The sequence below is a fragment of the Podarcis gaigeae genome, assembly GCF_964106915.1.
Source record: "Podarcis gaigeae genome assembly, chromosome: 1".
Taxonomy (NCBI): Eukaryota; Metazoa; Chordata; class Lepidosauria; order Squamata; family Lacertidae; genus Podarcis; species Podarcis gaigeae.
In genome coordinates, this window is record NC_139678.1 from 41,219,529 (window position 1) to 41,233,309 (window position 13,781).

A 13,781-nucleotide genomic window follows, 5' to 3' on the forward strand; every position below is an offset into this window, starting at 1 on the left:
ACTTTGAAAAGCATCTCAGGATGTGGAGTAAGGTGCTGCTGCTTAGAAATGTTTTTGGATAGTAATTACTTAACTATAAAATTATTCTGTTCTTGATTGTCAGGTGAAATGGGACACATGGTAGTTGAAACTTTGAAACTTGGTATTGCTGTTCTAAATGGAGGAAACTCAGTTGTTCAACAGGTGGGCCATATTTGGATGTGATAGATCTGTATGTTACTTTGATTTTGCTAATGTTTTACTGTTAAAAGCTTTGAGAAGTTGAATTACTACTGAGAATTCAGTTATGTTTGGAGAATGAATTTTTTTTTACAGAAAATTCTCCTTCTTTTTGCTTATGTTAAGTAAATTGGCAAATTCTTTACGCAAATAAGGAAAAACCAAATCTCTTCTTCTTTTGTTCAACCTTTCTTTTTCAGAAAATGTTGGACTATTTGAAGGAGAAAAAAGATGCTGGATTTTTTCAGAGTCTTTCTGGCTTAATGCAATCTTGCAGGTAAAGTCATGAAATATAACGATCTACTTCTAACTATGTCAGCATGCCAATTTGTATGTATAAGCTAGACATTTCCCTCTCTCCATGTAATCTCTTCCAAGTGATATAAAAATACCAATGTGATGTGGGATTTAAATGCTAGTATGAGAGATAGCTATTGGCCAGCAACAATTCCTGCAATTGTGATATCTCCCCATTGTGATGACCAGAATCAATTATGGCTATATTCATGAATTTACTGCTTCAGACATGATTTTTCCACATGAACTTATATTTGTGGATAACTGGGTAGTATGGGGTATAGAAAAATATTAAAGACGAACTAGAAACTGACAACTGTTCATTGCCATGAGAAACCATGATTTATTGCAATGGAAATGAAACATGGACCTAACTTTTTTCATTAAACCATAGTTTAGGTTAACCTAAATCCTAACTTAAGTTTATGATTTAGAAATAATACTAAACTATGACTAATCAAAAACAGAATTGGAAGCTTTTGGTCTTGCAGCTATGTCAAAGGAGGAAGAGAGAATGAGGAGGTTGGGGCTAAGTACGGATTGTTTTCTTTACAAAAAAAAAGACATTTCTCATGACATCCAATGACAGCTAAGGTGCTGTTTATGTATTAGAACTCAAGGATATTCTTGACATAGTTTAGACAGCAAATTGCCCCATTCCAAATAATCATAATGTTAGTTGAATATATCTCTTAATTTGCTTTAATATCACTTGCAAGTAAATAGACTAGAAATTGTTCCATACTTTCAACACATACATTTCAAAATGGAATTAGTAATATTTGCTCATTGCATCAATATGTATCTCATACTGTGTATCTGTGTGGACAACAGTATACACAATGGACATAATCATTGGCCACATGGATGATCTTGTGGCACGACTGTAACTGTAGACGAGGCATAATGCAAAAAGGCTGAGCCGGGCGATGGAGCAGCAAAAAAAGCAAATGCGATTATAGGGTGCGTCAACCAAGTATAGTGTCCTGATCAAGGGAAGTAATAGTACTGCTCTACTCTGCATTGGTTGGTCCTGTGTTTAAGAAGTTTAAGAAGCATATTGACAACCTGGAATGTGTGCAGAGGAAGGCCACCAGGATGATCAAGGGTCTGAGAACCAAGTCTTATGAAGAATAGTTGAGGGCATTGGGTATGTTTAGCTTGGAGAAGATAAGACTGAGAGGTGATGTTTATGATTGTTGTTGTTTAGCCATTTAGTAGTGTCCGACTCTTCGTGACCCCATGGGATGTGTATGATAGCCATCTACAAATATCTGAAGGGCTCTCACATGGAAGATGGAGCAAGCTTGTTTTCTGCTGCTCCAGAGGCTAGGTCCCATACCAATGGATTCAAATTACAAGAAAGGATATTCTGACTAAACAAGAAGAAAGTTATGTCCACTGTATGCCACAAATTGTCCTAGACGCTGTTGTACCATAACACCCCTGCTTTACCTACCTACCACTCCTAGGTAATATATTGATACTCATCGTGATCAAGGAATGTGTGCATGAACTTGCATTTTTCTCAGAAACTGCATCCATTAGGTTATACGTGTTACTTAAAATGCAGTGAGAAGATTTGGTACATGCACTTTTCACCCCCTGACTTCTCATGCCAAATCCCCAGAGAGCTTTCTCAACTGAGGTGAATTTAAAGAGCAGCTTAGGTTTCCGTCAGAGGTTCTTTCTCCCCCCCTGTTTAAATCTTTGGTGTTACATAACGATAAACAGCAACACCATTAAACAAACAAAAATTGGGGTGAAAGAAACGGCCCTACAGACACAGTGACATGATCGCTGAGCTAACGCAATAGTCTTTATTCTTATGGGTATAATATAAAACATTTCCTACCAGAGGTGAGACACTTCTCCTGTCTTTGCTGGAGTCCTTGACTATCTGCTATTACATTTCCCTTCTCCAGTGCAAGGCTTTTTCCTTTGGAGACAGGAGGGCTTGCTAGCCATTGCACCTTTGAGTATTACTCTCAAACACTTGGAAACCCTCAAGGGAGTTTATCAAGTGTTTGATTCTGACACTTGAGACATGCAGTTGAAAATTTAGTTGACAAGAGAGACATGGTAATAACAGAAAGAGTCGGTGGTATATGTTTCTTGTCTTCATGGTAGAGATGTTATATCAAATCTGGGTGTTGTAGGTTGTTACTGAAATAAATATTTGCTTATCCTGCCCCCCCCCCTCAAAATTGTGTTCACTAACATTTACTCAGTGTGGCCTAATTCCAAATAAATGGGCTTTAGACTGCACTACTGAACAAACCTATCTAGGAATGAGCCCTGTTGAACTCAGTGATTCTAACCTATGAGAAGAATGCAAAGAATTGCACTGTTAGCGCAGTAATTGTACACTGTCCTAATCCCCTCATCTTTGCATGGGGGTTAAGATATGGCAGATGCTTCGACAGCCTTGCTTGTGGGTAGCTCTGCAGTTGCAAAGGTTCCTGCTGTACCCAGTTGGGGAGGAAGCTACCGTTGGCAATAGGGTCAGGATGTCAGAAGTTTTAGATCCAGTGGATCCAAAGTCCTAGGGTGCCCCTCAGCTACCCCAGCCTGGAGCTGGCACAGTATTTTCTTTAAACAACAACACCCAGCCTCCTCCTTGGCCAGCATAAGCAGGCACAACCAGATCCAGCAGGTCTGCCCTGCTGCTCCATAGCCAGAGATTCAGATTCTTCTGTTAATTTGATATTTAAAAGTGTGTGGGTTTCCTAAGAATATTATGTCTTCACCAAATGGTGGTAATTATAATGGAAAAGAAGCCAACTTCATTGTGATTCGAAAGAGTGAAGAGGAAACATTATTCTTAAGGTATATTCCGTTCATTTTCATCTCAACTTATCCACGCAGTCGCTTGCCCCGATATCCATAGATGGAATATTTTCAAGCAGGCATGTGTTATGGAGGGAACTTGGACCCCTTACAGATCAGTGAGGTCATCCACCATCTTCGGTAGTGCTAAAATTTCAACCGTCACCTTCCGCCTTTTAAAACCTTTATAACTCATTTTTACTGTTTGTATGTTTTGCTTGTTGTATGCCAGCAGTTCAGGGTTTCTGTTGCTATTAGATACAGCAATCCTTTCTGAATTGTCTTTTTCTTAAAAAGTGTTCTTGACTTGAATGCCTTTGAGAGACAAAATAAAGCAGAAGGCCTTGGAATGGTTACTGAAGAAGGAACACGTAAGTATACTCATACTTCTAATTCACATAAGGATTACACTTCATTTCCCCCCTTTTAATACCAAATTGGTTGGGTCTTTTGAAAGTTTCTTCTGTTGATAACCTTGTTAAAATAATATAGCATTATACTATTATGGTGTTTTTTTAATTTTCCTAGAGAAACAGTTAAACGAAAGATATTGTGTAACTTATAACTTGCTTATCCTATATTATTATTATTTTTCTTTGATCCACAGTCATCGTACGTGAGCGTGGTATGTTTGGGTTTACAGCTTTTGATGCTATTGTGTGTTGCAAACAGAGAAAGAAATCTTCTTTAATTGCATCTTTCCAGACACCCTTTAGGTTTAGTTTCATGGTCTGCAGCCGGTTGCGTGTTGAGCTTGGAGAATCAAGTTGATGCTTAATTAAAGAAGTGTCTTTCATATTTAAGGCATGGTTTGATAATGACTAACCATTTCCTATTAGATCTTTAGTCCTGTAGTTTTGATCATGAATGCTTTGGAGTGCTAAATATTTGGCTTTGCTTTTTTCTGTTTCATAGTTTATTTTTTATCATTCTCTCCAGTACATTTCTTTTTTAAAATTACTGTAAATCAGCTTACAGTATTTGCTTTTTATTGAAATCACTTAGTTTGAAGGATGCTGTTGGAAGACTATCTGTTCTGCATGTTTTGGAAATGACTGATGATTGCATAATTCATTGTACTGTATATTTTCAAGGTGAGAAAGTACTACAGAATGATGAGTTTACTAAAGATCTGTTTAGATTTTTACAACTGCTGTGTGAAGGTCATAACAATGGTAAGTGTTCTGAGAAATTTATTGTTTCATTGAAATCCTTCATTGAAAGGACTAACAATACAATATATTTTTCATTTAAACTGATTTTCGGTCCTTTAGCATAGAGAATTAATTAATCAGTTTCTCAGATAAAATGGTACCTCAGAATTCTCAAAAAATATTTTTAACATATAGTAGTTGTTTCTAACTAGAAATCACATTGCCATTTTATAAATTATGCATATTTTAAGTGGCAAAATAATATGTGTAGGAGGAAATGCAAATGTTATTTCTGATAGCTCTTGCTTAAGAAAGAATGCTGCCTTACTATAAGAATGTTTCTGTGGTTGTATCCATCAGCTACAGTTACTGAGAAATTCAGATGTTTCATTTTCTATATCAGGGGCAATGTGGACTCCAGCTCCCATAATCCCCAACCATTAGCCATTCTGGTTGATGTTGAAACGAGTTGAACCCAAGCACATCTGGAGGGAACCACCTTGCACACCGCTGTTCGATAGGAACACAAATATAGAACTACTGTAATAATATTTTCATAGCTTGCATTTACTCACCACCTTTTATTTTAATTTTCAGATTTTCAGAACTACCTGCGCACTCAGATGGGCAATACCACCACAGTTAATATTATTATTAGCACAGTTGATTATCTTTTGCGTCTTCAGGTAAGTTGAAGAGTTATTTTAATTTCACTTCCTACTTTAGAAATTCTCCATATTGAGATAGATTTTGGGGTTTCACTACTGTTGCTGGTTCTGTTCTCCACTTTTCCTAAAGAGCTCCCATGACACTGGGCCAGTTAGCATGGAACCATCCAACACAAATATAATTATTACTGTATTCAAAACAGAAATTCAAAAGAGGGTTACATTGAGTTTACATGCAAACTCTCTTAGGGATTATTGTAGAGCCTAGGGGCTTGAGAATCAACAAGATTCTGATGATGCTTATCAATGTGGATGTTAAGGCGAAATTGATATCTATATTGAAGAAGTAATGACATTTTGTCTATCACAAATATATTGTTGTTACAGCCGTGCACCTTCAGCAGCTGTTTGTGGTTATCATATAGTATTGTGCCCCTGTATGTGATTTAGTTGGAGTGAGATCCCATTGCTCTATCCCAGCTTCTGCCAACCTAGCAGTTCAGAAGCACACTAGTGCAAGTAGATAAATAGGTACTGCTGTGGCAGGAAGGTAAACTGTGTTTCTGTGCGCTCTGGCTTCCTGTGTTCCTGTGTGCCAGGAGCAGATTAGTCATGCTAGTCACATGACCCGGAAAGCTATCTGTGGACAAACGCTGGCTCCCTTGGCCTGAAAAACGAGATGATCATTGCACCCCATAGTCGCCTTTGACTGGACTTAACCATCCAGGGTTCCTTTACCTTTTTCTTAAGTTGGAGTCCAGCAACACCTGGACTGTCATTGGTCCCATGCCACACTTGCCCTGTCCAGTCTAGAGGCATAGTGACTGAGAAAAGTGAATTTAAAGGTTTTTTATTTCTCAATGGTGTTTACGGTGGGTGTGAGGGAGAAATAAGGCCACAACTTTACTAACCAAGCTTCCATCTGATATGGAACTGATTAGAACTGCTGAATAGATTCTCAGCGGTTACTGCCATCTTTGAGCAACTCTCAGAAGAGAAAGAAAAGCTAACCCTTTGGCAATGTTGATTACCTCTGAAGTGGGCAGTTTCCTGCAAATGCAAACCTACACATATCTACTCAGAAGAAAGCCATGTTGAATTTAGCAGGCAGTGTTCCAAGGGAAGTTGGTATAGGATTCTAGGCTGAGATTAGCTATACGAACTTTTTCGAAAGTTGATAAGAAACTATGGACTTGCAGGTTAGGGTGGTTTGAATGTCTCATAGACAGGGTGCCTTTATAGACAGGGTGCCCTTGTGCTTGCAGGTTTCCCAGAAGCATATGGTTGGCCACTGTGGAAACAGAATGCTGGACTAGATGAGGCATTGGCTTGTTGTGATTTTATGTCCTGATATCAAATGCAAAGGTAGCTATGTTGATTCATAGGTATTATAGATACTTTGTAATATATTAGTCCAACGAGGAGGGTATTGAAGTAGGGGATTAAGTTAATCTCTCGCAACTAAAGATAAACTATGGCCCATTTCTTTCACTCTTGTGAAGGGGTTGGATCATTGCTTGGTTGAGCCACTGCTGAAAAGAGCAGATACCCTTCAGTCACGCCCTGAAACCACCCTGTTCTCCCAAGTGTTTGATGACTAAAAATATAAATATGCTTATTTATTTGCTGTCTATACTCTTGCTGTTCTGCATATGTTTATTATTCGTTTGTGCTTGATTATAAAATCTGAGCATTTACCCTTTGGCTAATGGCATTTTCCATAGATATATATATTTATATTTGATGCAGTTTGATTAGCCCCTCACAAAACGTTGGGGGGAAACCCACCTATTGTTTATTCTTAGGAATCAATCAGTGACTTCTACTGGTACTACTCTGGAAAAGATGTCATTGATGAATCTGGACAACGTAATTTCTCTAAGGCATTGGCTGTGACCAAACAGATTTTTAATTCACTTACTGAATATATCCAAGTAAGTAGCACGTAGTTTCTCTATGCTTCATGTTGTGTACATGGGTGTGTATGTGAAAGTACTGCATGGATTATGAAAGCAACAGGTCTGCCCAGGCTGTGCTCAGTAGAATTTCATGGTCACCAGCTGTAGAAGAGGCTCTCTATATACAATGGGGGGGGGGGATATCTGCAGACAAATGATTCACAGTGTTTGATTCTAACTGTGTCTCTTCCACAATACCTATGATGAAAGGGAAAGAAAACATAGACGTTATATGTCTTCAGTCACCTGCTGGGTCCCCTTGCAGGAATACTGCTCCTTCTGACCAGCAGCTTAGATCAGAAGTGTAGCAAGAATCCATTCTTGTGGCCCAGTTGTTAGCAATGATTTTGTAGTACAAACGGTCACCCCTAGAGTGATCAGCCCACACCTTCTTATATACAGGGCTCACATTCAGAAAGATTTGCAGTTAGTTTTCCTGCTGCTTCACACTCCACCAACATATTTCCTCTCTGCATGACTTCTGTTGTGTCTCCTGATCTGCTGATGGTGCTCTTTATATTCACGGCCTCCCACACTTCCACCCCCTTTCATTTTGTCCCACATCCATTCTGCTTCTTCATCTGCCTCAAATGAATAAAAAATTGCTCAAATAAAAATGTAATATATCTTTTTTTAGTTTTCAAATACATTAAATTGTATACAAAATAATTTTTGTGACTGTGCATATCTTTTGTCAACTTTTTATTTATCAGAACAGCTGCTTGAAATAGAAAATTTAAGCATTTCCCCTTAATTTTAGGGTCCTTGCATTGGAAACCAGCAGAGCTTGGCTCACAGTAGACTGTGGGATGCGGTTGTTGGCTTCCTTCATGTTTTTGCTAACATGCAAATGAAACTTTCACAGGTAAATTGTGTTTTTTATTTATTTATTTCACAATATTTTTATATACCACTTGATTGTGATTCGAGGACCCGATCCCCGCTTGGGGAATAAAGACACGTGGACACAGAATGTAAGGTTAATGGGTAAGGTAAAGGCCACAACTTTATTGATTACAGCATGTGAGAAGGTATTGGCTTAGGCATTGGACCTCGGAACATTAGACTCCACCCACTCGTAGAGGGATGAGTCTGAGGAGGGGTTAACCACCAGTAGGGAAAGCCTGTTGATGCTAATCCAACTATAGGCTCTCTTCCTGATGTCACCGAGGGTCGTGCCATGGCCCCCCGCCACACGGGCATCGGACAGGATCCACGACCACCGGATTCCTTTAGCGGAATACCCAAAATTGTCGGGGAAGGCGATGGCCACACCTTGCCACCCGAAACACCAACAACACATTCCAATGCCTAACCGCCAAATACCACGAACGTTGTGACGGTTGCAACAAGGTAGGTGAAAAAAACCAAGAGGCCGGGCCAATTTAGCCAATTGGAAAAAACTCCTACCAGGCCCCCTGGTTAAACAGGGCGACCAACCAGAGGTCCATAGCAAAGTCTCAGGAAAAGCTAATCTAAAGGGAGTGGAGGGTGGGTGACTCGAAGAAAATGTGTGTGCAATGGTGGGGATCGCTGGCGCGGCTGCGTTTGAACAGCAAGCCACTCCCCCGTCGAGCTTCCCTATTGGGTGCCCAACTGGGGAGGGGCGTGGCGCCAGCTCTGGAGTTGAAACAGGGGGCGGAGCGCCCCCTGCATGACGAGGGAATCATCTCCCGATCACAACCCCTCCCCTCCTGGGAGGAGGAAAGGCTTTGTAATAAAACCTAAAAGCGGCTCACGAAATTAATTTGATAAAGAATGGGACATCTTTGCAGAATATATCTAGATCTAGATCTCAATCAATCAAGGCATGAGCTGTGTAATTTAAGGACATTAACTTGTAACATAGTTGATGTTGTTATTCAAAGTCACATTCTTGGCATTAGATTCTTAAAGCTTTATTGGAGCTACGTTGTCAGGAGTGGCTTGTCTAGCGGGGTGAAGATGTAGCAATAGCCTCCAGGCAGCGCCACTGGTGCCATTTACCAGGGAGGGGAGGGGTAATGTGGTGGCAAACTTGGGACTGTGCAGATGCACCAGAGTACACTCCAGTGTAGCACAGCCCCACAGCCTTGCCACTCCCTTGCCCTTCCTATCATGGTAATGCTGGAAAGCTAATGCTAAGGCTCTGCCCTACTGGGAGAGCCGCTCCTGTTTATTGTGTTGCGTCAGTGTTAAGCTTAATTTCTATTGGCCAATTTAAGAATCCACCCAAAGCTTAAGAAACATGGCTTGCGAAACTGGGAATGAGTACCAGGGCCACACACTCCTTCCTTGACCTTTCCCACCATTCCCCCTCCTCCATACACTGGATTTGGCACCAATCCTCCCAAAAGTGTTCTTAAATGGGAGACTTAGCAGGGGGAAATGAAGAGGAATGACTAATAGGGGAAGGGAAGCAAGAGACTTAGAATATGAGACATTAAACTCATTAATTCTCAAAACATTTTGATGTAGGCCCCACTTATCTCATGCAGATACTAAAATTTTTATAAATCTGTATATAATTTCACATTGATACATGTCCACAAGCCACAACATGCCCTACACTTACACGACCAGGCACTGTTGCCAAGTTATCCCCCTTTAGCTTATTCCATGCTGCCTCCCTTGTGTCCTTTATTAATTCTACCCATTTCATCTACATGCCATATATTGTAGTTTGTTCTTAGATATGGGGATGGGGGTGGCTGACAAATACATCAGATTATAATAACAAATAAAGTATAAATACATGGATAATTATATATATTTTTTCTCATGCAAATGTGTGTTGATTAGAACAATGTAAGTTACAATTTATTTGGAAGGACTTTGATCCATGATCACAATGGCACTCTTTGGAAGTAGCAGGCTCTATGGGATCATTGCTTTCTGCTGTACATATCACTGAATTTGTGGGTGCTGGACCGCTGCTCAGTTCTGGAATTCTGCACCCTCACAAGATGCAAAATGGTATATATACATGCATCAACGGATCAAGTATACATTCTAAGTCTACATTCTAAGGTTGCAGGCATTTGCACACTTTCTTTGGAGTCACTCCTCCAGAACTCAAATTAATTTACCTAAAATATGCATGATATCACCCATCTGTAAATGTCCATATTACCTTGCATATTTATATTTGTGGCAGCAACATGATCTGAGGGAATATGCTGTTCATAACCTTGGAGAAGTAATGATTTTCTTTTAGGTGGCTTTTTAGGCAATCAAGCAGAGATGACTGCTCAAGAAACAGAGGGGCCATGATTTCTCCTCCTGCCTGCAACCTCCAGACTTCTGAAACAGACTTTCAGAGGATATAGGATGGTGGGGAGGAATAGCTCTTCTTCTATGAGAGGAAAGTTCCATGAGCAAACATTCACTAGTGAGATCTCTCAGATCCCACACTGTGAATCATTGTGATATTTGTGTTCATTCTAGGTGTCCTTCAAGTGGTACCATACCACAGTGATAGAACATATGTTTATTTATAAATTCATTTCTGCTCTTCCTCTTGGCTCCCAAAGTAGCTTTGCATGCTGATGGTTCCAAGTTCAGTCCCTGGAATCTCGAGTTAAAAGTAGTAGGTAACAGGTGATGTGACAGATCTTTGTCTGGGATACTGCAGAATTGCTAGTCATATATCCATACCAGAATAGTCAGCTTCCAATGTACTGTTTTGAATATCCTCTTAAACCTGTTGGCCACTGTTGAGCACAGAGCCAGACTCACATAAGGCTTCCATTTGCTAGATTGTGAATATTGTCTTTAGAGTTATTTATTTTATTGTTTATTCTATTTGTACTCTAGGATTCGAGTCAGATTGAGTTGCTGAAGGAGCTACTAGATCTTCTGAAGGATATGGTGGTGATGCTCTTGTCACTACTTGAAGGTTGAATCTTTTTTAAAAAGTTATTGCTATGCAATTCAAACATCAACATCATTTTTAATACGTAGAGTTTATCCTTAATTTAATTCATATTCAGACCATCACAATAATTCTACTTGGTAATTTGGATGAAGGAATGAAATTTTATTGTCTAAAGCCATAGACCACCACCACAGATAATTCTAAATAAGAGATGGGCATAAATTTAGTTGTGCAATAATATTGAACAGTAGTTCTCAACCAAGGGTACATTTAAAACAAACTTATAATAAGCATGAAAACACTTTCTCCACATTTCTAAGGATGTATAAGAAATATATTTTCAATGTATGTTTATATAAAAACTAAGTAACGATTTTTAAACTCACAATGTAGGTAATGTTGTAAATGGCACTATCGGGAAACAGATGGTGGACACTCTGGTTGAATCATCTAGCAATGTAGAAATGATATTGAAGTTCTTTGACATGTTTCTCAAGTTGAAGGATCTAACGAGCTCAGAAGCTTTCAAAGAGTATGACCCAGAAAGTAAAGGCATAATTTCCAAGAAGGAATTCCAGAAAGCCATGGAAGGTCAAAAGCAATATACGCAATCAGAGATTGAGTTCCTGCTGTCCTGTGCAGAAACGGATGAAAACGACATGTTTAACTATGCCGATTTTGTTGAAAGATTTCACGAGCCGGCGAAAGATATTGGATTTAATGTGGCTGTCCTCTTAACAAACCTATCAGAACACATGCCAAATGATTCGAGGCTTCAGACTCTATTAGATCCAGCAGAATGTGTCCTTAACTATTTTGAACCTTACCTTGGGCGCATTGAGATAATGGGTGGTGCCAAGAAGATAGAGCGGGTTTATTTTGAGATCAGTGAATCCAGTAGGACACAGTGGGAAAAGCCTCAAGTGAAAGAATCAAAAAGGCAGTTTATTTTCGATGTTGTAAATGAAGGTGGGGAACAAGAGAAGATGGAGCTTTTTGTAAACTTTTGCGAGGACACGATTTTTGAAATGCAGTTGGCATCTCAGATATCTGAATCGGATATAGTTGACAGACCTGAGGAGGAGGAAGATGAGCCTTGCTATGTGAGGGAAATTGGAGAAGATGAGAAAGGAGAGCAGTCCCTTGAATCAGCTTCAGCTTTTGCTATGGCATGCGTTGCAATAAAGAAAAATGCTGCCACTGTTTTTAAAATGATAAGACTGAAAAACTTAAGAAAACAGTACAGAAAAGTGAGAAAGATGACTGTAAAAGAATTGGTTAAAGTATCCTTTTCCTTTCTCTGGATGCTCTTTGTAGGATTCTTCCAAATGTTTCTCACCATACTGTGCAGTATTTTTCAGATTCTTTGGAATACTGTGTTTGGGGGTGGCCTAATAGAAGGAGCCAAAAACATTAGAGTTACTAAAATTTTAGGAGACATGCCTGACCCAACACAGTTTGGAATTCACGATGATGTCCTTGAAGCAGAAAAAGTTGAAGTTACAGAACATGGCATTACAGCTGAAATTGTGCAGTTTGTTAAAAATGAGAAGGGAGAAACTGACATCTTGTCAGATATTTTTGGCATTCATACGAAGAAAGAGAGCGGATCAAAGCATGGTCATGCTGTTGGCCTAGGGGATATCGCTGATATCATTGGATCAGATACCCCTCCTTCTTTGGAAAGTGCAGTTCGCAAGAAGAAAAAAGCACAGGTAAACAATAAGTGGATTATATCTTATTTAATTCAATATGCTTCCTAACTGGTTGATTGTGAGAATAGACTTTATTCTCTGCAGAAACCTAAACCACAGAGACTCAAAGTTCTTCAAGCTCCTGGTGCTTTCCAGACAGCAGTGTAGGGTCCTCCTGATGCCCATAGTGTATCCTAGATTACCTGCCGACCTAGCAGTTTGAAAGTGTAGCAGTGCAAGTAGATAAAAAGGTACTGCTGCAAAGGGGGAGGTAAATGGCTTTCTGTGCGCTCTGGCTTCCGTCACAGTGTTCTGTTGCGCCAGAAGCTGTTTAGTCCTGCAGGCCACATGACCCGGAAAGCTGTCTGTGGACAAACGCCAACTCCCTTGGCCTGAAAGCAGAGATAAGTGCTACACCCCATAGTCGCCTTTGACTAGACTTAACCATCCAGGGGTCCTTTAACTTTTTATCTTTACTTTATCCTAGTTTACTATAAACTTTTTGAGTTCACAGTGTTATTTTAAGCTTTTGAAATTGGGCATGCTTAATTCTCTATCATATCCAAATTCAAAGTACTTTCAACATTTTTCAGACACCTGAAATTGCAAAAGATGATGAATCGGAAACAAGAACAGAATCTGAGAAGGCTGAGTAAGTTATTTTTAGCTCTTACGTTCTTGGGAATGACTGTTTCCCCATTTCCAGTGAAAGGTCAGCAGAGTGGGTTGATGACTCCACCTAGTGATCAAAAGGCAGGCAGCAACCTTTTGGGAGGTAAGACTCCCAGCATGCAGTTCTGCTCCTGCATTTGGTCAAGATGCAGCAGTTTCCTTTCCCTGTGCACATCATGGCTTATTCCATAAGAGCTGCAACAGCCAATGCTGCATTTTCATCTTGTGCTCCTCTACGGGAAATCTGCAGGACAGCTGCTTGGACAGCGCCCAGTACCTTCACCTGGCTGCCTGTGCATCATGGGATGTGGCAGTGGGCAGGACCTCCCACCATACCTTCGTGCAGCTACACTCCCTCCCTAGAGAGTTCAGCTGCTGTACACCCTACTTTGCCGACCTTTCACCACAAATGGGGGAAAGTATAATTGTATTTA

The 13,781-nt window shown here is 39.9% G+C and overlaps 1 protein-coding gene across 1 annotated transcript in view; it reads left to right on the plus strand.

Annotated features, from left to right (window-relative positions):
* Window positions 1–13,781, plus strand: part of RYR3 (ryanodine receptor 3) — a 265,043-nt gene that overhangs the window by 234,415 nt on the left and 16,847 nt on the right. The window contains exons 82-92 of the mRNA XM_083743873.1: window positions 104–183; window positions 420–496; window positions 3,643–3,716; window positions 3,953–3,970; window positions 4,440–4,520; window positions 5,097–5,185; window positions 6,973–7,101; window positions 7,886–7,990; window positions 10,921–11,002; window positions 11,375–12,696; window positions 13,269–13,327. Of these exons, the coding sequence (XP_083599999.1) occupies window positions 104–183; window positions 420–496; window positions 3,643–3,716; window positions 3,953–3,970; window positions 4,440–4,520; window positions 5,097–5,185; window positions 6,973–7,101; window positions 7,886–7,990; window positions 10,921–11,002; window positions 11,375–12,696; window positions 13,269–13,327 (2,116 nt within the window). The remainder of the gene's footprint in view (window positions 1–103; window positions 184–419; window positions 497–3,642; window positions 3,717–3,952; window positions 3,971–4,439; window positions 4,521–5,096; window positions 5,186–6,972; window positions 7,102–7,885; window positions 7,991–10,920; window positions 11,003–11,374; window positions 12,697–13,268; window positions 13,328–13,781) is intronic.